The following is a 26,485-nucleotide window of genomic DNA, read 5'->3' on the forward strand; positions in this document are numbered from 1 at the left end:
GGATGGGGCATTGCGTTGTTAAGGTCTCTGTTCTGGATGACCACAATCGCAACACTACTGGAGAGGTTTAAATTTTCCATTTGTACATCAGGTATCACCCGCATCTGCTTCCATGGTTTGTACGGATAGGTGACGTTTTAGGTAATGGCTTCTAAACGCATAAATCACTCTAAACTATGAAAAACAGTTTTTTTTTATTTTACCAGGCAAGGCCCAATGAGCTATGAATATATATATATATTTTTCACAAGCAACCTGGCTATCACAAATAATAGCTCAACGAAAGTGACTCATTTACGTGAACATTTTTTTTGCAGAGAAACACTCTAAAACGCACGATTCTAAAATGCGGAGGGAAAACCCCCGTCATGAGGGTAAAACATTGATTGGTGTCTGAACCTAGTTTACACAACAAAGGCTCATTCCTAACAGCGTGCTTCAGCCGCACCGAACCTCACAATAATAATATCCAGGGGCCTACCTTGGCTCCTCCCACCCTCAACCAGTATATATACACAAGGATTGTTTTCTTGGAATTTCTCTCACTTGATACAGCTATCGTGCTGTGACGGTTCCACCTGAAGACGGAAGCTTGTGTTGCCTCCGAAACGTCGTGATTTTTATTTTATTTTTATTTAACTTTTATAATTTATAAATTTTTACCTACGTGACTTTACCGAAAAAAACCTAAGAATATAAATCCTTGCAGTCACGAAAGCTTCAAATCTAGAATTCAAATCTAGAATGAAACAAAAGGGTTTAATAAACGTCGTCATCGTTGTCGGGATCAAGCTGCGTTTGCATCGCAGCCTCCGCCGACCTCACTGGAGGACCGTCGCGGACACCCTGGGGATCACACTCTTGAGAACCACCGGTCCACAGAGATGCGCTCGGTGGAATAAACTGAAGAGCAGATAGAGCTCCCCGGAGCCTGCACACGAGCACAGGCAATACTGCTGGCGATGGCGTAACGTAACAGGGTCGCCATGCGCGGAAGTCATGCAGACCGCATTTTGAACCTTTCATGGAATGTGACAACTTCCCTTTTAGTAAAACAAAAACAATACCCCCCAGTGCGTTTTCACATATGTAACCTTGGGGTTTTCAGTTTCCCCAGTGGAGTTTATAAGAAGGAGCGGTTTTAGGTAATTCCCCGGTTATTACAAAGAATCCATGTATCTACGTACGTGTGTACGCATGTTGAACTTCTTTCGAACCGTACTTAGCCAACCGTGAAAATCGGAGGTGTGGGGGAGAGGACTGAAGGTGCACGTACTCTGGATGAATACACGTGTAGTGGTGTTAACTACTCGCTGTTCACAAACTGTGAGAGCAGATCGTAAACAAGGTTTTTCCGCTCAAACAAACGGTCAGGGTCAAATGGGGTGAGGTAGGATCCAAACGCTAGATTGGGAAGGACCAATCAGTGGGTCCCACAAGGTGGCCGGGGATTGGACAACCCGGCCACGAACAGGTATAAAAGCCGGAGCGCTGAGAGCTCTTGGCGAGTTCTGCTACACGAAGACCCAAGTCGGCCGAAGACATCTAGGACCCTGGACCAAGCCTTCCAGCCCTTATCAGGGCTAGGGCTCAGAGTAACCAGTGGTCGGGGAGAGATCCCCTAGGTCCAGCCAGAGAACGCTGGGATAGCAGGGAGATTAGATAGCCTGCAAGGTCCGGAGGCTGTACCTTCTGAAGGTAACGGGTGAGGGGACCATATTACCCTTAGTGTGATAGGGACTGTGTATTAAGATAATAAACAGTGTGTGCCATAAAGACGTTTAGGAGTCCGTCCTTTACAACACTACACATGCACGCCTACTTCCCTTTGGCCAATGCAGCTGGATGAGGGCCTCCCTGTGCCATGCGGGTCATAGTGAGGCGCCTGGGTGAAAGGTAATTTGTACATATTTAACCTCTCTCTCTTTCATGACCATACATCACCACAATGGTCCACGTGGGTTTGGCGAAGGAGGAGAGCAGACGCGTGCGTGCGGAGAAGTATGGTACGAACCTATAGCCCACATGTTCAACCTGTCCATCAAAAAAGCATCAGTAACCTCTAGAATGGAAACATTCCTATGTTCATATTCTTGGTTATTTCTGTAAAGTCACGTAGAAGGGAAATAATATAATAATATATATAAAGCAGTAACATTTTATTGTTTTAAATTTTTATTATTATTTATTATTACTTTATTATTTCTCTTCTACGTGACTTTACCGAAAGAACCAAGAATATGAATCCCTGCAGTCACGAAAGCTTTAAATCAACATTCCTATGTTCGTCCACTTCACAAAGGGGGCCCTAAAGATGATCCAAATAACTACCGGCCTATCTCACTTTTGTCCTCGTTGATGAAATTTTTAAAAAAATTCTTGAACTACCAAATTAGCAGTTTTCTGTCCGACAACAATCTATTACATCGAAAACAATCTGGGTTCCGGAAAAAATAACAGCACCACATCTGCTGCATTCGACTCTCTGAATCACATTTACAGTAGCCTTGATAATAAGAAGTACTGCGCCAGTCTTTTTTCTTGACTTGTCCAAAGCCTTTGATACAGTCAACCACAACACCCTGCCTCCGTTTCTCCAAACACGCAGTAGAATGGTTAAAAATGTCCCTCTCTTCTCGCACCCAAACTGTATTCATAGATGGTTGGAGGTCAAACAGTGTTAAGATAACAAAAGGGGTCCCACAGGGTTCCATCCTCGGCCCCCTCTTGTTCTCTCTTCATGTCAATGTCTTGGGCACTGACCTGGATCATTCCAGGGTAAATCTGTTTGCAGATGACACGATACTAATTACTGCTGGCCGCTATCCGAATGACGTGATTGCTAAGCTCCAGGGTGATTTCAACAAACTACAACATCAGCTAGTTGCTCTTAAACTAGTCCTGAATACCTCCAAAACCAAGGTGCTAAGCTTCTCACCAGGACTAAAGCATGAAGTGATTTTTCCCCAATTATATTCCTTAAATAATCATCAAATAGAGCAAGTCAAGATCTATAAGTATCTTGGGGTCATCTTTGATTCAAAACTGAATTTTCAAGATCACATTTATTATATTGGTAAAAAGACAACATTTTAAATTGGCTTTCTGTATCGACACAAGCACTGCTTCCCCCTGTGGTCTGCTTAGAATTGATCAAAGCTACCATACTGCCTCTACTTGATTACTGTGACATCGTATATAAATCAACCCCCAGTACTATATTGAAGAAGCTTGACTCACCATTGGAACCTCATTTGCCAGAAGAAAATATATGATAATTGGTGTTTTACCCTTTTATCTGGCAACAAAACTGACATCTTTTTTTACAAGGAGTCATGTTTGCATAGACCACAATACCTGCAGTCATAATGCAAACAATAAACATAACTCTGATAATGTATGCACTGTCCTTGAAGTTGATTGGTCCACACCCGAGACAGCTTTCCTTAGAGCCTAGTCTCACATGGCGTTGGACCAGATGACACCAAAAGGCGCACAACTCAAAGACAATGCACCATCAGAGTATGAGAGCTCGGGGTAAGCACCATTGGAACCTCATTTGCCAGAAGAAAAAATATGATAATTGGTTTATTACCCTTTTATCTGGCAACAAAACTGACACCTTTTTTACAAGGAGTCATGTTTGCATAGACCACAATACCTGCAGTCATAATGCAGGTATTGTGCGCCTTTTAATCTAAATTGTCTTATGGTTGTTATTGTTTGACTTGCATCCCACTGGGAGATTTGCACACAGCGTTGAAATACGGTGCTTTTTCTGGAAGACTTTGCTGTTTTTTCCTGGATTTTTCTGTCGCGTGTAGTCACATTAAGATGTTTCTTGTTCATGTTTTTGTTTGTCGCGGTTGCACCCGAGTCAAGAGCCGCATGGCTCACAGGGTTATATACCTAATAAATGAAACTGAAAACTGAAACAGTGGATTTTGCTGTGCTACCTTTTGCTGTCCACAAAGTAGCCCTGCTGGCACAGCCTAGAACCCTCCTCCCCCCACCGTTGTATGCACTGCAGGTCGCAACTTGAACGCCTGCTTGGCTTCTGAGGTCTTCCGAGATGTGACGACATCGCACACATTCTGGGCGACTTGGCGCGAGCCAAAGCTACGCCGCACACCTCATTCATCGTGACCTACGTGACACCGAGTCAAGCACCGTGTGTGATGCAAGTTCTGGTAACTGTAGTGCATAAGCCCTCGGGATTTCCTTGCTTAAATCGCGGTTAGGTGTGGTGTTTATGAAAGCCAGATTTTTGGGGATTTATTTTAGATAATAACAATCTTAACGTGTCGAGAAGAAATTGAAAGTTGCCTACCTTTGACATGACAATGCGAGTTATTTAATGCGTTTTGGACAATGGTTCTTAAACCCGGTATGCACGCACCCCCTGGGGTTGCGAGATGTATTTATTAACATTGTACATTTTTTCATGATTGAGAACGAAGGGGTACAAGGCTGCAACAAGGGTTAAACACCACTACTTTAGGAGATCTCGTGTTCACGGCATCCATAGAGCGAGAGGCTATCGCAAAAGGAAAATATACGTTTGCGATGACAGTTTTTTGGGAAATCATCCAAAAAATTCGAAGAACAAAAAAAACACAATGCCCCTGTGAAGCAGAGTCCTTCGCTCCCAAATGAGCGATGAGGTTGGTGCTAATTTCCTGTTTGCAGTCCCGAGCACGTGTTTCAATTTCCACATTCCCCATCGCGAAGGGAGCATAGAAACTGGCGTCATTTCACATAAAAACACGCGGTCTCAAAACCCCACCATCTCCAAATGTTGATGAAATTATGATGTTTCTAGATTTGAAGCTTTCGTGACTGCAAGGATTCATATTCTTAGGTTTTTTTAGGTAAAGTCACGTAGGTAAAACATTAAAATTAATAAAAGTAAAATAACATAAAAATAAAAAACACGACGTTTCGGAGGCAACACAAGCTTCCGTCTTCAGGTGGAACCGTCACAGCCACGACAGCTGTATCAAGTAAATGAGAGATTGCAAGAGCTACCACTCCGTATATATAATGGTTGGAGAGGGGGGAAGGGCCAAGTACGGCACACTTTTTATTCATATGGTAAGGTGAGGCTTAAGAGGGTGAGCCTTTGTTATGGAGAGGTACGGTTTGTGACTACTATTTTATTTTACTTTTATTAATTTTAATGTTTTACCTACGTGACTTTACCGAAAAAACCTAAGAATATGAAATTATGATGGTTGTGGTGGTGGTGGTGGTGGTGATGGTGGTGATGGCAGGGGAGGGGAACAGAGGGCGAGGAGGGAAAGAAAACGAGCGAACAGAAGCGATCTGGCACGCGGCTGCGTCTGTTTTCGCAATGTACGTGTGCGTCGAACTTCTTTCGCACCGCACGTTGCCAACTGTGCAAATTGGAGGTGCAGATGGAGATTAAGCCCACACTCGCTGTACCGCCATCTCCTGGCGAGCCAGGGTACTGCGGCACCACGAAGCTCACGGGAAGGGATTGTTCCACACGACATTTGTGTGATCCACCGAACCTCAGCTTTTACCGGAGTGCGTGTAACCATCGCAGCTCCTCGGTTTAGAGCGAGATGGTCTAACACACACACACCACAAAGACGCCAGTTCACAACATGCCTGACCTAAAATTGAGTTTTGCACTTGGGGGCCGTCCATAAATGACGTCACGCGATGTTGGACGATTTTTAGCCCCCCCCCCCCCTTCGTCACACGGCGTCACAAAAAGTCAGACCCCCCCCTAAAATATGATGTCACAAAGCTCTGCCCCCCCCCCAAAACCATATTTCCATTTTGAAAATAAAACATGCTTCAAATCGCTTTAAACTATTGTCATTGTAGTGCGTATTTAATGTGGCGCTGCACTCTGATGTTGTAGGAGTGTTGTTATAACAATTAGTGTTATTATAACAATTCTATATTTGTTGTGGATTCACTCTTCAACACACCGGTGGGCTAAAGTAGTGAACTATTTGTCTTTTGTCAACGTGACACTTTTTTGCTGATTGGCCGTGTTGGGTGGTGGAGGGTTATGACACATTTATAAATAACGCGATCTAACCCAAAAACGTTTATTATGAATATTGGTCGCGAAAGCCTGATACGTGTTAAACTGACGGTGGAGAGAGCCGAGGGAGTCGGGCAGGGGACCCACACAGAAGTCACGTGATTTGTGTGAGGCAAGAGCTGACTTGCTTCTTGAGTTTGCGTAAGAAAGCCTACAGTTATACACAATAAAAATGATAGTGTTGGTCCAACACCAATAGAGACTAGGCTCTAAGGAAAGCTGTCTCGGGTGTGGACCAATCAACTTCAAGGACAGTGCATATCATTACTATTATCAGAGTTGTTTTCTTTTTGTTTGCATTTTGACTGCTTGTGTTGCGGTTATTGCAAACATGGTGCCTTGTATAAAGGTGTCAGTTTTGTACCAGTTTAAAGGGTAAAACCCTACTACTATATTTTGCCACTGGTAAAGGAGATGTCTCATAGAATAAAAATGATGTTGAAACTACATTATGAAATTTTGCTGCCATGCAGTCGTTATGGGTAACAGTGCCGCTCTTGGGAGGTCAATGATACGATAATTTATACAATCCACTTAGTGATGCATTCCTGGGACGCATTTATGGAAATCACTGACGGTGCCTTTTTTCTCTTTTTAGGCCATGGTAGGAATACCGGTGGCTCTGTGGTCGTGGCGTGAGCGGCTTGCAGTCGTAAGGTTACGAGTTTAAATCATGATTTGAGCGGTTGACCCAGAACCTCAACCCTGTGGAGCCTATAAAATCGGTAGCACTTTGTGTATAGATCATGGTTGATGATTTCCTCTCAACCAATTCTCGACGCGCTCCTTAACCGACCCGCATGGTGAAGTATGGTCGAACGGTCCGACCTCCACGACCGGAACTAATTTTCCAGTAGTTTTTTCTTTTTTACCACCATCATCATCAGCCATGGTCCATCCACTGCTGGATGAAAATCTCCCCAACCTGTCGGCCATTTCTATCACGGTCTCACGATCAGAGGTCGCAACCGGGTACCCGATACCCGTACCCTACCCAATACCTGGCCGTTTGCGACCCTGGTGCGGCCGGGTACGGGTACGGGTAGGCCGTGAGTCACTGGTGAGTAGCCGTTTGTCACTCATTTCGGGTAGGGTACGGGTAAGGGTAGGGAACCTTGGTGCGGCCGGGTACGGGTAAGGAATCAAAAACCGTTTGTGACCTCTGCTCACGATGCAGAAATCCATCTATATAATTCAAGGGCCATTGTGCGAAATGTCATCTCTTGTGTATGGTTTGTATTTGTCTTCTCCTTTTAAAGCAGTGGATTGTTGTTGTTGTTGTTATTTGTACAAGTACAGCTTCCTGAAACGAAAACATCCCTCTCTGGCATAAGAGTTATGGGATGGGCGCACTGCAATCCAAAGGCTCGCAGGTTTTCGAGTAACATTTCCCGGCACGGCAGTTGAAACAATAGGGGGGGGGGGGGCGAGTTTCTTAAATAGCCGCCGCCCCCCACCCCAAACTCTCTACCGCCCCGGTCCACCCAGCAGAATAAAGGGGTACAGCCTGGGTGGATCGGTAATTCGCGTGCGGCGAGGAAAAGTGTGGGTCACTCCCTGAGGTGTGGACTCGAGTCATGTGACTTGGACTCGAGTCAGACTCGAGTCATGAATTTGATGACTTCAGACTCGACTTGGACTTGCATAACAATGACTTTGTCCCACCTCTGAGGTGTGGACTCGAGTCATGTGACTTGGACTCGAGTCAGACTCGAGTCATGAATTTGATGACTTCAGACTCGACTTGGACTTGCATAACAATGACTTTGTCCCACCTCTGGTCACTCCCAACTCTTCCAAGGTACATGGCCAGTGTTGAAGAGGAGGGCAGAAATATCCAGCCGAAGTGGCTCTTTCTGGGGGTCTCCCTCGAGTGGAGGCGCTTCCGCCAGGAGCGATGTGAGCGGGGCCGAATCTGTTTCACTTCTCAAATCAGTGTCTTGAAACTCAGCCATTTGTAAACCGAGCTTTCCCTGTAACTTAAGATTTTAAAACAGAAACAAATTGTGTCGTCTGATTGGATTTCTCTGCAATTATTTATTCGCTTTTATCATAGTTCTTCATTTTTGGGGGGGAGGGGGGGGGGGATTTCGAGTGGAGTCATTGATATGGCTTACATTTTTAATCGATAGTTGCGAGTGTAGTTTTATTTTTCTTTATGCACAGCGCTTTAAGATACTTCAACATGAAAGACGCTTGATACAATATCGACTATTATTAGTATTGCAAGGCTGCGCCTTCATTTACCCACTAAGCCGCGTGTTGTTTTGCAACGGAGACCCAGGCAACAACTTGCACCATTGCACCTCCCGCCTCTTAATAAAGGACGCGACTGTGACAATCTGTTTAATAAAATAAAGACACGAACAGACGACTAGGCGGCACAAAACGTGAGCGTACTATGGAGTGGAGCCAAACGTAATACTCTCTGGGCCAGTGCCAAGAAGCGCGGTTTGCGAAAACATCGTGGGAATGGACAAAAAGAACAAATACAGCGTAAGCTCTGTCGTGAGTCCTTCCGCATCACAAAGCTCAAGGGCGATGTATTATCGATTGCCACATGCGAAACGAACACCCATCCAGACACGCTGAATGAACGTGCAGCAGTAATAGCCCACAGACACTCGGGGAGAGAGAGAGCTAAGGCATTTTAAAATCCTTTATATTAAGTTCGCTTGCTTTCTTGCTTAGGACCGTGCAAATCTTTCGGTCGTTTTTTAACCCACTTCCCGTGATCCAATCGAGCTGACATTTTGCACACAGACTCGTTGTGCCAGACAATTAATGTTCGTGAACATTTTTTTCCAAAATTTTACACTTTTTAGGGAAAACTAATTAAATATTTAATTACCAATTGCTTAATACTGGCAGACAATCATCTAACCCTTAGGTGGCAGCCATCTCAAGCCAGAGGACGAGAGGACTCTAGCCGCCACGCATATAAAGGATTTATAGTGAAAAACTTTGTTTTTACGGGTTAAACTTATTAAATCCTTTATATTAAGTTCGCTTGCTTGCTTGCTTAGGACCGTGCAAATCTTTCGGTCGTTTTTTAACCCACTTCCCGTGATCCAATCGAGCTGACATTTTGCACACAGACTCGTTGTGCGTGACAATTAATGTTCGTGAAAAAATAAAAATTCCAAAATTTTACACTTTTTAGGACAAAAAATTTATATTTAATTACCAATTGCTTAATGCTGCCATGCAATCATCTGACCCATAGGTGGCAGCCATCTCAAGCCAGAGGACGAGAGGACTCTAGCCGCCACGCATATAAAGGATTTATAGTGAAAAACTTTGTTTTTACGGGTTATACTTGTTACCAAAGAGAGAAGTGAAACACTCCCTACGCCATCTGTGCGCTAGTTCTCCGACAAAAAACTATAACGGGAAGCTGTGGACCTTCAAAGGATGATCCTGACGCCACTCGAAAGGAGTAGGCCACTGTGTGCTGGCGTCACGGTACGAATTTGAAAAAATGCACCGTAGATGACTTAATTTCGGATGACACCACACAGCAAACGGATGGGCCTTCTCGAAGGACCAGGTGCCCGGTCACGCTGTGCCGCACGGGGACAGCGGCCACTTGGGGTGCCCCTCGAATGCCTCAATCGAGTTGTGGTGTTAAGGCGCTTTGAGTCGCTGTGCGTAATTAGCGCTCACGGTGGTTACCTCTGGCGTCGGGTTCCTCATTCACGGTGTCCCTCTCCTTCAGGCGAGGCACTGTGAACACAAACGGTGGAGAAATCACAGCTTGCGCCAATTTCAACGTTGCCCTCATCCTGATTTATCGGCCGTGGTCGATCCACCGCTGGATTATGGCCTCCCGAAGCTGTTGTTGCCTCTCATGATACTGCGATGTAACTACCCACCCGGCACCTGCTCGCGAACTGATTTCACCGCTCCAATTGTCCGCTGAACATCCCTCGTTGGTGACGCGTTCCATTATCTTGGCTGCCACTCCGTTATTATCCCTGACGATCATCCATCGATCCTTCTAGCCGTGACGTGTCCCTGTCATTAAGGTGAGTACATCCTCAAATCAACGGGCTCCTCTGTCTCTCGGTGCAATTCCAAGCATGCGTCTCTCCTTGCTTCTTTGTGCACATTTTGGTTTCTGTATATTTTCAGTTTGTTCATGATGTGTTTCTGAACTATGTGTTACAGCAGGCAGTGCACGCTGATTGCAAACATTATTCTTTCAGCCACATTGCTGTTATTATTTAACGTGCAGTTTCTAAACTTTAAAATGTGCAGGTTTTGTTTCGTTTATTTACATTTTCCTCTTGAGTGACCAGCCGCCACAGTGCCCTCGATTGCCCTCTGTAACTCAGTGGGCCTTGCCTGGTAAAATTTCATTGATAGTTTTTTTTAGTTTGTTTTTACTTGCTACAAACACATCTGATATAAGGCAGCGAGTGATTACAACGATTATATCAGCTCCTCACCACCACGTGGTGGGGTAGTGGTGCTAATCGTGAACCTCTGCGATAATCGGCGAACCTGCTTTCGCTTGGGCTTCATCACCCACCAGCGTACAAAACAAACACACGTTGGCCGTGCCAAGCAATGCATGGCAGCGCAACCCGAAAACACATCAGGCAGCTATGCTGCACAACCGGCAATCACATACATCGTTGGTTATTCGCGGACTTCAAAATAGCATCGCACCCACCAATGTGGCAAATTGTTGACCAGTTTCCATAGCAGGCCTCGCTGTTGGTGAAATTTGTGGCCTCTTTCATGAGCCTGAGTAACTCCCTGAAGAATTCCATTGTTGATTGATTTCTTGCATCCATTTTTTCTGGGATCAAGTTCTGCAAATAAACAAAAACGTAACGCATGTTCAAACATCGGAGGCGACCCCACATCTCTTTTATAGCTGGGGTCAACAGCTTTTCCCTTTTTCTTAGGTTTTTTCGGTAAAGTCACGTAGGTAAAAAATTTAAATTAATAAAAGTAAAATAAAAATCACGACGTTTCGGCTATCGTGCTGTGACGGTTCCACCTGAAGACGGAAGCTTGTGTTGCCTCCGAAACGTCGTGATTTTTATTTTATTTTTATTTTACTTTTATTAATTTTTATTTTTTACCTACGTGACTTTACCGAAAAAACCCTAAGAATATGAATCCTTGCAGTCACGAAAGCTTCAAATCTAGCTTTTCCCTTACTCCTCGACAATAAAAATAAATATTTTACACATTCCATCAGCCACACCGCCCTCTGGGAGTGCATCGTTTCATCAGTATTGGATCAACACGAGCAAACTCGGGACCGGGTTTTAACACTGAACGTCAAAACGTAGCACACCGATTTTGCCAGGGTTGAAAATATGCACCCTCTCGTAGCTGGTCGGTGTGGCCAAGATGCTTTTGGTGACGGATAAAGATCGTTCGGAGGGCGGTTTGAAGCAATAGGCATCGAATGGTCACTCACGGTGGCAGATTCAATTATGTCACAGGCCCTATCCAGCCCATGGGCCGTATGTTGTCGACAATTGTTTAGCGAGCACATATGAACTTTTGCATGATATGCCATGGGGATCGTGACGCTGGCGTGCGACCACGACTGATTACGATCAGCGATCGGGTTCTGCAGACAAATGCTTCTTACGAGTTAAAGCAATCGGGAGGTGACCCGAAGTTTTATTTACCATAGGAGTGGGAAACTTTTTCTTTACTTCGGGTAAAAATGTGGCTTTTAGATACCTTTTGTGGGCAACCACACACCAAAACGTGCACACACACACACACCCTTATCACTTTTGTCACGGCAAGCGATAGACATGTGCCTTTCAGGAATTGTAGTGACTGGGCGCGTCGTTAAAATTATAACCACAGTGGTATGAACAATAAAAATAAATGTTACCCTTTCTAGAAATAAAACAGGTGTTATGATGTTTGAACGCCACCTTTTACAAGGCATCAAGTTTGCAATAACCACACTAACTACTTCTGGCAAAACATGTAAACAAACATGCTCTGATAATGATGATATAGGCATTGTCTTTGAAACCGATTGGCCTATACCAGATACAGCCTTCTTTATGACCTTGTCCCACCAGTGTTAGACAAGAGAATGCCAAACGGTGAACAGTACAAAGACAATGTAAGCACTGGAAGTATTGGATCACTTATACGAGCTATATCTATTTTTGATACTGGCAAAAAGGTCCCATAGATATAACTGCTCGGCCCGAGCTATAAGTGTTTCCGATACTTGCATTATATTAGAATAGGGTAAAGCCTATTCTTATTTTTCATACGGTTCATTTTGTGGTTGCCCGGTCGAAAACATTTTACCCCGCAGCACTCGATTAGTGCGGCCAAGGAGTATGGTTGCAGGGACGGATAACGTGTCAATGCTGACACAGCACGAGATTAAAAAGTGGCCTTGTCACCACGGATACCAACTGTTACGGGGGGCGGTGGGGTCAATCCGATGCTGGATGATGGCCTGTACAGATCATGGTGGGGAGGGGTTATGTGACCATACTTCATTATGCTAGTCAGAAGCTGATCTATAAACTTCTGAAAGGAGGGGTTTGGGGCGATCCTGTGTTTTAAGTTTTTAGTAAGGTTTGTCACGTAAACAAAACGTGTCAATTCGTTACTAGTACAGCACACCGGTGTGTTGGAGAGTAAACCCATAAAATGTACAATTCGAGTACGACGTTTCGCCGGTAATTACAACCAGCATCATCAGGCGACCTTCCTAATTGGCTGCGTCAGGTGGTGGCGGGTTTAACGACACATGTATATTCACACCATCTAACCCAAAAACCTCTATTATGGATGTTGGTCGCGAAAGCCTATGTATTAAATAGGGCCCTCGACTAATAATAATATTACTATAACAAATACAATCTATGCCATGAGTTTCCTGGCTGGCTTCTGGCTGGGCTCCTGTCCACCCCCCACCAGTAACTCTGTTGCTTGTGGCTGTGGGCCGTCGCCAACCGAAACGGTGGAGGAAGTTCGGAAGACACAAACATTTGGAAGTGACACCAACGAAGTGGCAGTAACAATGTGCAGATGACCGACACGGTTCATTTTGAAATCGCTCTCGCATCTGCATTTGTACTGATATTCACGTAATTAATTCTTTTCTCCAGAATGTTCTTTTAAAACCTAGAAAATATGAATTTTAAAAAAATCTCAATTTTTATTATCTTGGAATTTTATCGCGTAAAAAAGGCGATTACTTTTAGTGCTCCGAGGGATCGTGAGAATAGTAAGAACCATTCATAATAAAGCCTACGTATTAAACTCAGTAAGAACCATGGCAACAGCTGTTTCTTATTTTCTATTGCTGAGGAACAACGGGTTCTCTTCTGGTTATAGCAATAATAATAATGATACAATTCTTCCAAATTTATTTGGCAAATATCAATGAATGCTGTTCCGCTTGATGTGCTGCTCAAGATCTGCTAGCGACGCCGTGGAACAGATGCAAGCGCGTACAGTGTTAGCACAGTACAGTCCGACTACATCCGGAAATTTTCCTACGATGTGGCAATCATTTAACCGGGTAAATACTTTTAATAATCATGAACATTTTAATTAAACAATAACTTAACTGGGTAAATAAATAACAATTTAACTGGGTAAAGCATTTGTCGGCGTCCATTACCTCGGTTAATCCGTGTAGCGATGTGAAGTTCTCTATGTAGTGTTCGAATTTGAAATCCTTGAAATCCATGAGGTGGCTCATGTGGTCATGAGACTTATTCAGTGAGAAGATCATGAGATGAAGGTCGGCGAACCTTTTGCACTCGTTCACCTAAAAAAAAAACAAAGAGATTTGTCCACAAAAAGCACAATTCAGTTTCTATCCCCGGCGCCGCAACTCCACACGAATCATTCCAGATAACGGTCACTATATTCTATTATTAGTTGTAGTATTATAACCTTTGTTTAACCCAGGAAACCCTCAGTCAAGAGACAACTTTTTTCACGAGGATCCTGCCTACATTTCTATAGTCGGATGTGGATTGTCGTGCTCCGGCGGTGTTGCTTTGTGTAATCTCAAGGAGTAATTTGCAGGTTCATTTTTCAGCATTGCGATCTATGGGGGGTTTTGTTTTAGCTATGGGAGGAAAACGGCGAACCTGGAAGAAACCCATGCCAAACAGGACGAGAGAGAGAGAGACAACACACAGACTCCACTCAGCAAGGCACCCGAGTCAGGAATCGAACCCAGACCCCTCCTTGCTGTGGAGGACACAAGTGTTGCCACTTCTTTGATTGTTTTCCCTTTGGCATATGTGGGCGTTTAATTTCTTCCCCAGCGACCAGAGGTCGCAAACGGGTTTTGATTCCTTACCCGTACCCGGCCGCACCAGGGTCGCAAACGGGTACCCGTACCCGGCCGTACCCGTACCCTACCTGTACCCGGCCGGGTACGGTTAGGGTAGGGGTATCGGGTACCTGATTGCGACCTCTGGGATGAAGCCATGTTGCAGGCACGGGTGGGTTGATTCTAGGAACTTGAATTGTGAGAAGAGACAAGACGTTGGGAAATGAGTGACAAACGGTTACTCACCAGTGACTCACGGCCTACCCGTACCCGTACCCGGCCGCACCAGGGTCGCAAACGGGTACCCGTACCTGGCCGGGTACGGGTAGCCGGGTATCGGGTAGGGTACGGGTATCGGGTACCTGGTTGCGACATCTGCCAGCGACTCTGGGCTCCCTTTGACATTGTTGTCAACGGAACAAACTTCCCATTTTAAGGACTGCCCTACCTCCCCAGACAAAATGAAAGTTCTGAGTGTTAGATTCGAAGCTTTTGTGACTGCAGGAATTACTGTTTGGTTCTTTCGGTAAAGTCACGTAGAAATAAATTAAATTAAATAATAATAGAATACCACGTTTCGATTGCAACACAAGCAACCATCATCAGGTACAAATGCATGAGAAAACAAACATAGTAAACAGAGAGAGACACACACATAGGGCAGGAATTCCACACAACTCCCCCTCTGCCCCCCCCTCTCTCTCTATATTTAAGGCCTCGACACAGAGACGTTGTCTTTCTGTGTGCCTATGTGTGTGTTTCTCTCTGTGTGTCTCTGTGTGAGTCTCTCTCTGCTTGTGTGTCTGTCTGTGTGTCTCCGTGTCTATGTTTTGTCTCTCTCTCAAATTTAGCAATCTTTGGAGGAACGTAATCAACCAGGTGGGGTGTTGACTGTTGTGTTTGCTGACTCTCTGTGTTGTATTGCATTATATTTCCAAGTTTACAATGTTTGTTTTCTCATTCATTTGTACCTGATGATGGTTGCTTGTGTTGAAATCGAAACGTCGTATTCTTTTATTATTTTATTTCATTTCTTTCTACGTGACTTTACCGAAAAAACCTAATAGTACCGAAAAAACCTAAGAGTATAGTTCCGAGTGTTGTTTTTTTCTCTCATTGTTTAAAAATGTTGGACGATCTCGAAATTTGGCGGTGATATTGCTGGGCGGCGCCTCGTTTGGTTTAAGGTCACCAGCTGCCCTGGTTTAGACAATATTGCTGCTGTACATTTCCACGTGATAAGCCACTTTGTTGAGCTATCATTTGTGGGCCAGGTCGATGTTGAAAAAAAAGTTCATAGCTCAGTGGGCTTTACCAGGTAATTATTTTTTTATAGTTTGGTTTTTTTTTTTTGGGTGATTTGTTTACCTATCCTAAACCTTGCACTCCTATCGAATGTTTGTATTTACTTGTTGCTGTGACGTTCTAATGCCGTGCCCCTACTGGACATCTGTGCTAAAGAGTTTCATGGCTCATCGGATTACTCATCCATATATTAAAATAATCTGATTCTGATAGTAAAGGGGGGGGAGGGAGGGGATGAGGAGGAGGTGTTCATACCAATTTGCTGTGCCATTGGATCAACGCGTCGATGGGCACTGACGCGTAGTTCTCCTTCAGGTAATAGCGGGGGATGTCGCTGACCTGCAAACACACACGCGAGCGAGAGCGACGTTCAATGAGAAGCAGCCGCGATCCTTCCACGCAAAGCAATCAAAACGACTTTACGCTATGAAACCTCCTTAACCAGTGGCAAAATATAGTAGTAGGTTTTTACCCTTTAAACTGGTACAAAACTGACACCTTTATACAAAGCATCATGTTTGCAATAACCGCAACACAAGCAGTCAAAATGCAAACAAAAAGAAAAAAGAAACAACTCTGATAATGGTAATGATGTGATTATCATTACCATTATCAGAGTTGTTTCTTTTTGTTTGCATTTTGACTGCTTGTGTTGCGGTTATTGCAAACATGATGCCTCGTATAAAGGTGTCAGTTTTGTACCAGTTGAAAGGGTAAAAACCTACTACTGAGTCAACACGACCGTTGCGTTGGGCACGTTGCACAAGAAGGGGGTCAAACTGCTGGAGGGTCAAGATGACAAAGGCAAAGCCACAGCCCCTGCAACTGCTCGCCGCCGCCACTTGCTGGTGGAAGGTCCTCTACTTGAGGGAGATCAAGAGAGGCCCCCCCTCCCCTCCCCTCCACGGAGGGTTTTTTGGCCTATCTTCTCTCCAGCTGGCTAAACGTCTTGCAAGACGTGGGAGTATACCCACGCTTTGCTGATACCCACGGCGCTTAGCAAAGCGGATGAAACGAATGTCGTGGATAATAAACCACGCCATACTCGTCGTAGTATCGCAGCGAGCCCCATAAAGATGAGTCAAGGTAAAAGTTATAAATCTGAGACGGTACTAATCTGCTGTTTGCACTCCTATGACAGGGGCGACGTTATCTATAGGACAGCCAATCGTTGAGCTCCTCACAAAGTAGTTACTCATTTTAGTGACCCCCCCAGATGGATGATGAGCCAAGTCAAACTGAAACCGCTGAGCCAACCGGCCACTCGAATCCTATCTTCAAACCGCAGACACTCGGCGGTTCTGGGCACAGCGTTGCCATTTTGGCAATGATCACACTGGTCAACACACTTTTTCTGGCATACGGTATTCCAACGGTTATAAGGTAATTTTGGGGTGCTGATTCCAAATCTAGCATCAGTTTTTGTCTATCACATCAGGTTTTTGAGATATCAAATATTGTATTTTCAATAAAAACTGCAGAAGAAAAATATTAAATAAATGTGGATATCTACATAAAATGATATTATAAAAACACCATCCTAAAATACAGCACCATATTTAACACTAAAGCAGTCACTGACTCGCAACAACTTGCAATCATAAGTGACATAGAGTTAATTTTGGGTAAAATCAATGAAAATGGGGTATGCCGATAGCATAAAAATGAGATGTGATAGAGCAAATCTGAGATCAGATTTGGAATCAGCACCCTGAAATTGGTCTGAAATAGCTGCAAAAGTCCAGGCCAGAAAAAAAAAATTTTTTGTTGTTGACCAGTGTCATCTTGACCAATGCCAACAGCCAATCACCTGTGAGAAGCACCCACTGTGGTGTTGTTACCTGGTCATGGGCACTGCAGGGGTTGAGTTTCCGCTCAACGTTGTGCATCTGTGAGCAGAAGAGACGGACGGGCAAGGAGATGTCACTCCGACAGCAAAGGGTGCCCTAGTGTGCATGTCCCGATGTGTGATAATCGCGTGTCAACATTCTTGCTGACGCAATACAAATAATCTCGGCGCCAGCTATAGTAGAGTTTACAGTGCAATTATCTCGGTGTCAGTTTTCCCGCTGACTTTGCAATTGATTGTCGCACTGTTATTGTCATGCTGTCTTTCATCCTCAGATTAAAAAAAATCTGGAACAACCATCCTGCCACCGGGCATCCGAAATGCGCCAAGTGCCTTTTAACCCGCTTTTATTAATATATATATTTATAACTCACTCCGTCTGTTCTATTTAAAAAAAAAATCTTGTAACTCAATTTTTACCCACTTCCCAATGTCGTATCCACTGCAAACTTGGTATAGGTATGTTATACTAATGACAATACTATATTCTATCATAGAAAATTATAGATATATTTTAAAACATTCTTTTCTACGGCTCTCATTCTCCACGCTCAACTCACGTTGGCTGTAAATCACCACGTGGTCCCTTACGTCACGGCAAGCCTCGGGGAGCCACGCCCAGGGGCGGGGGATGTGGGAGGAGGGGAGGGGCGATGGGGGAAGGGGGCAGGGGGAGGGGCAGCTCGGATAGTACATTTCATTAAAGTGTGTTTTTTTTATTGCAGGTGCACAGTTAATCCGCAAATCGAATAAACCACACACGGATAATCGATAGTCTGCTGTATATAAATGTAGGTGGTCTGCGTCAGGAAACAACCCTTATTTAGCTCTGTGCTTCATCTTCTTGGTTCTTTCGGTAAAGTCACGTAGAAGGGAAGTAATAAAATAATAAAAATGAAACATAATAAAATAATTCTCACGACGTTTCGGCCACAACGCAAGCAGCCGTCCTCAGGTGAAGAAACGTCGTGAGAATTTTATTATGTTTTATTTTCATTATTTTATTACTTCCCTTCTACGTGACTTTACCGAAAGAACCAAGAAGATGAATCCCTGCAGTCACGAAAGCTTTAAATCGAAATTTAGCTCTGTGCTGTAAAGAGAAGCCCTTTGTCTATAATATTGCCTGTTGTTTATTCTGGGTTCTCTCTTCGGGGAAGCGTTAGTGTTACAGGTTTGGTGTTCGTCGTTTACCGCAGAGGTCCATCGACTTACCAGTGACCACGTATCATTGCACGAGTAATGTCCGAACACGTAGCATGTGCTTTCCGTCAGCGTGATGGAAATGAGGAAAACGACCTGTGGATGAGAGAAACGGAAGATGCAGTTGTGACTGAGAAAACAACAAAATAAAGATTTGTTTGTGTTGCATTGCATTACATTTCCAAAAATTTGCTAAGTTTGTTTTCTCAAACTGCCTATTTCTCTTTCATCATTAGACCTCCTTTGCCAGTACCAGAAAATAATAATAGGGGTTTTCCCCTTTTTTCTGGCAACAAAACTGAAACCTTTTTACAATGAATCATGTGTGCATTAACCACCATATTTTCAGTCAAAATGCAAACAAAAAACACACTCTGATAATATATGCATTGTCCTTGAAACTGATTGGTCCACACCAGAGACAGCTTTATTTTGAGCCTCGTCTCAATTGGTGCTAGACCAGAGGACGCCAAAAGGCGTACAGCTCAAAGAAAATGCACTATCAAAGTAATGTCTATGTTGTGTGTCTCTGTGTTGTCTCTCTCTGCTTGTGTGTCTGTCTGTGTGTCCCCGTGTCTGTGTTTTGTCTCTCTCTCAAATTTAGCAATCTTTGGAAGACCGCAATCAACCAGGTAAGGTGCTGACTGTTGTGTTAGCCGACTCTCAGTGTTGCATTGCATTGTATTTCTAAATTCACTAGGTTCGTTTTCTACCTGATGACGATTGATTGTGTTGCAATCGAAACGTTTTATTCTATTATTTAATTTATTTTATTTCTACGTGACTTTACCGAAAGAACCAAAGAGTAGTTCCTGCAATCACGAGAGCTTCAAATCAAATATGTTTGTACAGTCGTGTATAATTTGCTGCTAGGATGCTGTACGCGAACATCATTTCGTGAGCACATCACTCCTGTTCTCATGTCCTTGCATTGGCTACCAATCAAATATCGAATTGATTATAAGGTCCTGCTATGGACCTACAAGGCTGTCAATGGGCTAGCCCCCACATTACTTACAAGAACTTATCCATTTATATACACCACCAATGAGGTCCTCGAAATCTTCAGAGCTCCTCCTTTATAGTTTTCTGAGGTCAAGGCTCCATTCCGGGGGGGGGGGGGTGATCGGGATTTTGCCAGTACAGCTCCAAGACTATGGGACGCGTTGGCCTCTGACAATAAAACAATCAGAATATTTAGAACTATTTAAATCTCGCAATGAAAACTCACCTCTCTAGAAATGGCATTTTCCCCATCGTTTTGGTCACTTATGCCGCTGGCTCTGTCTTATTTCCCTGATTTCCATACACCGGCACATTGGGATCCTTGGATCAAATGCACCATAAGAAATGTAAATTATTATCTATTTGAAAAATTAACACGATTGGCAAAGTCTCTTGCACTAGAGAACGTCTCACTTTTTCAAGGAAGTCCACTGAGGCAATCGTCTCTGTGCGTAACCAAAGACGTAACGACTGCATCATTCAGTGAAACATTTTACATCTGCAACGATGCATTTCATATTTTGTTAATCGTCTTCATCCCATACGTGACATAAGGCCGCAGTGAGTTCCCTCCACTTCTTCCTGTGCTTGCCAACATGTTGAAACCTCGCCCCAAGAGGTCGATCGCTGCTGCCAGCTCATCCTTCACGGTCTTGCGCCAGGTGGTCTTGGCTCTCCCAGGTTTCCTTTTGCCAGGTGGTGTCCATCTGGTCCATTCTGAGTACATGTCCAGGCCATCCGAGTCGTCGTCTCTCGATGTCTCGTGTGTGATATTAGGACAACCGGTCTTCATGTACAGTTCAGTGTTGTGGATTTTGTTCGGCCAGAAGATGCAGCAGATTCTCCTGAGGAATCTGTTATGGATGGACTTCCATTCTCTTCATGTCGGTCTTGACAACACGCCAACTCTCAGAGCCATACAACAGCGCCGATTTAACATAGCTGTAATACAGCTGGATCTCGAGATGCATTGTGCCGTGCACAATTAATCGCCCATCCAGTTGAACATTTCCATAAAGAAATTGTATGACGGTGCTCGCCGCTAGTTTTTGTAGAATAGATCTCCAGCTGTAGCAGTTGCAGAGGGTGTATTTGTTATTTATATACGCTGAGACCGGTAGCCCGTTTACATCTGGAAATCCTGTTGAAGCAGCGCTGTATCTAGTGTGCCTGTTTGGGGTTTTTACCCCTTTACTCTGTGCAAGCAGTCACCAAGATACGAACATCCGCACTTACGAACGAACCGCCATGAGATGTTCTTACTTTTCACCGTCCGACTTTGCGAACATTCTGCCGTGCTTACGAGCCGAACGGCGGAACAATTTTGTTCGGCTGAACGATCCTGCACGATATGTAATGAGTCCCAGCGTTTCTCTGAAGACGGAAGCTTGTGTTGCCTCCGAAACGTCGTGATTAAAATTTTATTTTTATTTTACTTTTATTAATTTTAATTTTTTACCTATGTGACTTTACCGAAAAAACCTAATAATATGAATCCTAGCAGTCACAAAAGCTTCAAATCTAGAATTATTAAAGCCCCTTCCGGCAGTATCGGGACTCAAGATAGGTGAATATAAAACAAATGTTTTTTCATGTTACTTTAGTTTAGGTTTTACTTACTATACAGTACTTAATACATGCAAATGTACAATATTTCTGACTTATGAGTTGAACAATGCTTCCTTTTTTGTTGAACCGTAACACATTTAATAATGCTGACCATATGCGCGATTAACTATTGAGTTCCGGGGATACGAACAAATCGACTTACGAACGAGTCTCGGGAACTTATCGAATTGTTCGTAAGCCGGGGACTATCATACATATACCTATACTAGGGGGCGGCCTGCCATATGCATGGGGTCATGACCTGCCACACACCACTCACCACTCATCAACTCACCTCACACACCACTCATCGACTCACCTCACACACCACTCACCAGAGTACAGTATCCTAGAGTGAGAATCCCCTTGAGATTGAACGCCCCCCCCCCCACAACCCCCCCCCCCCCGCAAAAGATAAAGGTGCAGCCCTGCAAGGTCTCGAATAAAGGGTGCTCTTAAGAGGGCACCGTTAAAAGGGTACTTGGCCTCCTCTTTCACGCAGGCCAGACATCCGATTAGCAACGGTTGCCGACGTACTGTGCAAAAGAAGTTCAGCACACACACATGTACACCCTCGCAAGAGTCGGGGGCAGCCTCACTTTGAATGTGCACATGTTGAATTTCTTTCCTACCGTACGTAGCCAATCCGTGCTAATCTTGCCGATCGACCCAAACCCGTGGTGAACTTATGTTTACACCGCTGGGCTTGTCGAGAGGCAGACGGTGTTGTAATTTAATCAACATTGCCTCTTCTTGGTTCTTTCGGTAAAGTCACGTAGAAGGGAAATAATCAAATAATAAAAATAAAACATAATAAAATAAAAATTCTCACGACGTTTCGGCCACAACACAAGCAGCCTTCTACGTGACTTTACCGAAATAACCAAGAAGATGAATCCCTGCAGTCACGAAAGCTTTAAATCTAAATTCAACATTGTCTCGTTGTTTTAACCGCTGCAAACCAAGGCCAGTGGTCAGTGTGTGCGAACCATCATCTGCACAGGCCTCTGGCCACTCGCAGTAGAGGTGACGAGGCCCAAGAAAGCCACGTGAGATGTCCCCCGTTATGACCAAAAGGTGGGGTAGAGAGGACATTAAACTAAAATCAGCTGAACATAAACTAAACGGAGTAGAAATAACAACTGAAATAAGCGGACGGCAATTCCTGTCACAGCTTTCCGTCCCCATATATTGAGTAAAAACAATTTTTTTTGTTAAACATCCCGTCACCAACACGGCAGTGCAAAGTGTCACCTGGATTGGTTCAATAAGACAAAGTAATATTTTAATATTCTTTGGGTCTTTCGCTAAAAGTCACGAAGATAGGTTCAAAGAAAATAACACAAAAAGAATATGAATTCTTGCAGTCACGAAAGCTTTAAGTCAAGATTTTAATATTTGAATGTTGCGTCACTGCAGTTTGGCGTCTGTTACAAACATCACGTGGTTAATGCGTTCGGACATCAAGTTATATGTATGGGACCTACTGTTCGCCTTTTGCCATTCTCTGGTCTGACACGAGTGAGACTAGGCCATAAAGAAGGCTGTCGCTGGTATAGACAAATCAATTTAAAAGACAACGCCTATATAATTGTCATAGCGTCCTTGTTTACATGTTTTGCCACAAGTATGTGTTATTCTACGCAGACTTAATTCCTTGCAAAAAGGAACCTACTTGACGTTTGAACATCTCAACACCTCCAATTTAATTGCCAAAACAGGGTCAAATCTGTTCTTATTTTTAAATCCTTTATATTAAGTTCACTTGCTTGCTTGCTTGCAGCGCTTATGACCGTGCAAATCTTTCGGTCGTTTTTTAACCCACTTCCCGTGATCCAATCGAGCTGACATTTTGCACACAGACTCGTTGTGCGTGACAATTTATTTTCGCGAAATTTTTTTTCCAAAATTTTCCACTTTTTAGGAAAAAACATTTTCATATTTAATTTAAAATACCAATGTGATTAAAAATGAAACTCTTATTCAAGAAAAACAGAAATGAATAATAAAATAAAACCGATGCCACGCATATAAAGGATTTATAGTGAAAAACTTTGTTTTTACGGGTTAATTTTTTTGTGCACTGCTCTCTAACTTCCCACAATGTTTAACCACAACCTGCCGAGTGCCCATTCAGCCACTTAGCTGCCAAGGACCGATAACCCCCCCTACCCCTTCCCACACACACACGTAAAGTCATTCTGTGAGTAGCAGTGCTGTGCAGGGTTATCCATTTATAGACACGTTCAAGGGAAAGATTTACAGTGCACAATATAATAAAATGATTTACGAACACAGAAGAGCATTTAAACAACGTATCACCACCCTTTTGTCGATCCACTGCCACCAAGACCCTCCAACCACCCGGGACTGGCGACCACCACCATCACCACCACTATCCACTTTAAAAATCTGTATTCAAAACTAATTTCTTGAGAACTGCTTTTGTGTTTCGTTTGTTTTCCCTCCTCCGCACCTCAGCACGGTTGGCTATGTAATTCGCGAAAGAAGTTCAACGTACATACCACAGTCACCAGCATGACCACCACCATCATCATTGCCATTGTCACGCTGCTATTATCAGTACTCTTATCTTGATTTCAAGCTTTCGTGACTGCAGGGATTCATATTCTTGGTTCTTTCGGTAAAGTCACGTGGAAGGGAAATAATAAAATAATATTAATATAAAACATTTGACTTTACCGAAAGAACCAAAAATATAGTATTCTTATCGTCAACATCATCATCTCTCGTTTTTTTTTTACACTATTTTACAACAAATGTGAGGGGGGGGGGGGTGTTGGTGGTGGCGTATCGTGTCGGCATAACTCACCATTTTAAATGTGACGGAAGGTTGTCGGTTGAAGTCGCGCATCTTTATTCACGGCAGAGGCAGCGGCCGATTGAGCTCAACCTGCAGACGACGAGAATTTTTTTTTAAAAAGAGGAAGAATTCCATTGTTGATGAGTAATCTGACGATGGCGGCGTCGTCAATACCATGCGTGGGAGTGATGCCTTTCGAAAAATTCCGAGACATGATTCGGAGAAACACCGCGACGGTCAAATTCGCGGGGGGATAAATCTCAGAAATCCCGTCGGGCGTTCTCGGCCACGCCGCTCTTTCGAATGCACCTAGCCTGGCACGAGCGTCGTGGTCGACGTCACGGCCACTTAGTGGCGAATGCATAGCCGATGGTTGCTTGCGTTGCAATCGAAACGTCGTATTCTATTTGATTTGATTTTCTACGTGACTTTACCGAAACAACCAAAGAGTAATATCTCCTGCAGTCACGAAAGCTTCGAATCTGGTTTGAATGCATAGCAGTCAACCCACACGGTTTGCCCAGTATTCTTGTACAAGGAAATTGACCTCTCAGGTCCATACGGCATACAGCCGTTTCAATACGGTTGCATACAAATTGTCTATTTGTTTGTGTTTTTCCTGTGTGATGGGACGTTGTAGGATGAACGTTGAGATTTGGGGGGGGGGGGGGCTCGTGGGGTGACCGATAAGGTCTGAATTTGGTCTGTAATTAGGTAGGCACTGATACCAGTTGACAGGTATGCGAATGCGCAGAAAAACTTTCCATATTTTTGGAAAACTGAGCACCCATACTTAATTAACGCTGCGGTAAAACGTCGCGAAGTGTAGCGATGTTTTACTGGGGACATCACCAATTTTAAGATTACCACGTGAGATTAGCGTGGATTCCAGGAGTTTTACTGTGCCAGTATTGTTTTCTACAACTGCTAACTTCTAATTTCGTCCCTCCAGAGCCTGCTGTCATCCACCTGATTGTGTCGTCACTTTAATTCTTGTCCACCCTCAAACACATTCCTGCGGAGGGAGCTGGTAGGAACGTTGGGTTGCTCGGTCAATGGCCAGGGTCAACGGCGGCGTGGTGTATTCCGCAAATATGCCCGACTGTGAGGGCGGGCACAAGCCGGCGTGAGTAGGTTAAGCGTTGAGTTTTATAAGGGCACCACGGGGTGACCAGCCCCTCCCCACCCAGCCCCACCCCTCCCACCCCCCACCCAGCCCCACCCTCCCCACCCAGCCCCTCCCCACCCTCCCCACCCAGCCCCTCCCAACCCTCCCCACCCAGCACCTCTCTCCCCACCCAGCCCCTCCCTGCACGACGGACACAATAATCCCCTGTGGGCTGGTGTAACCAGGAGGTTACTACCAGTATAACTGTCATCGATACGCCTGCCACTGAGCCTTAAACATTGCGCGATACATGCTATGACGTGACTCGTTTGCAACAAGAAGAAACGGAACCTGGCAAGCGTGCAAAGGCGCGTGGAGGGATGCAAATATTGGAATGAAACGGAGAGGCAGAAAGAGGAACACGTGGCGGTGGATCGGGGTGGGAGGGGCTAGAAAGCACACGCGGGTTAAAGCCAAAAGTAAAAACTGTTGGGGAAAGTGACCGGGACTTGGGCAGGACATATTCTTAGGTTTTTTCGGTAAAGTCACGTAGGTAAAAACATTAAAAAGTAAAATAATATAAAAATCACGACGTTTCGGAGGCAACACAAGCTTCCGTCTTCAGGTGGAACCGTCACAGCCACGACAGCTGTATCAAGTAAATGAGAGATTGCAGAAGCTACCACTCCGTATATATAATGGTTGGAGAAGGTGGTGGGGCAAGGGCCGCATACTTATTATTAATATGGTAAGGTGAGGCTTAAGACTAATAAGTATGCGGCCCTTGTCCCACCACCTTCTCCAACCATTATATATACGGAGTGGTAGCTTCTGCAATCTCTCATTTACTTGATACAGCTGTCGTGGCTGTGACGGTACCACCTGAAGACGGAAGCTTGTGTTGCCTCCGAAACGTCGTGATTTTTTTTTATTTTACTTTTTAATGTTTTTACCTACGTGACTTTACCGAAAAAACCTAAGACTATGAATCATTGCAGTCACGAAAGCTTCAAATCTAGAATTGGGCAGGACAGTTCGCTGGAGGGGACGATGGGGCGATGGCCAACAATAGTGACGGAGCGGCGGGGCGAAGGAACGGAATCCATCTGAGAAGAATGACCGACAAGGAGATGGAGCTGTGAAATCGTAATATATAAAAAATATTTATGATACCCGCAGTAATAATAACCCTCTACTGG

At 44.3% G+C, this 26,485-nt stretch overlaps 1 protein-coding gene across 2 annotated transcripts in view; it reads right to left on the reverse strand.

The window, feature by feature from the left end:
• The window catches only part of LOC133343634 (uncharacterized), a 47,036-nt gene that overhangs the window by 4,439 nt on the left and 16,112 nt on the right, over positions 1-26,485 (reverse strand). For both annotated transcript variants that reach the window (XM_061553339.1, XM_061553330.1), the window contains exons 2-8: positions 24,188-24,268; positions 18,754-18,837; positions 17,531-17,578; positions 15,945-16,028; positions 13,719-13,868; positions 10,761-10,902; positions 9,758-9,808 (exon numbers count right to left, since the gene is read on the reverse strand). In XM_061553339.1, the coding sequence (XP_061409323.1) occupies positions 9,758-9,808; positions 10,761-10,902; positions 13,719-13,868; positions 15,945-16,028; positions 17,531-17,578; positions 18,754-18,837; positions 24,188-24,229 (601 nt within the window). In that variant the 5' untranslated portion in view covers positions 24,230-24,268. The remainder of the gene's footprint in view (positions 1-9,757; positions 9,809-10,760; positions 10,903-13,718; positions 13,869-15,944; positions 16,029-17,530; positions 17,579-18,753; positions 18,838-24,187; positions 24,269-26,485) is intronic.

The sequence above is a fragment of the Lethenteron reissneri genome, chromosome 2 (assembly GCF_015708825.2).
Source record: "Lethenteron reissneri isolate LAM-NWPU_2019-01 chromosome 2, ASM1570882v1, whole genome shotgun sequence".
NCBI classification, from domain to species: domain Eukaryota; kingdom Metazoa; phylum Chordata; class Hyperoartia; order Petromyzontiformes; family Petromyzontidae; genus Lethenteron; species Lethenteron reissneri.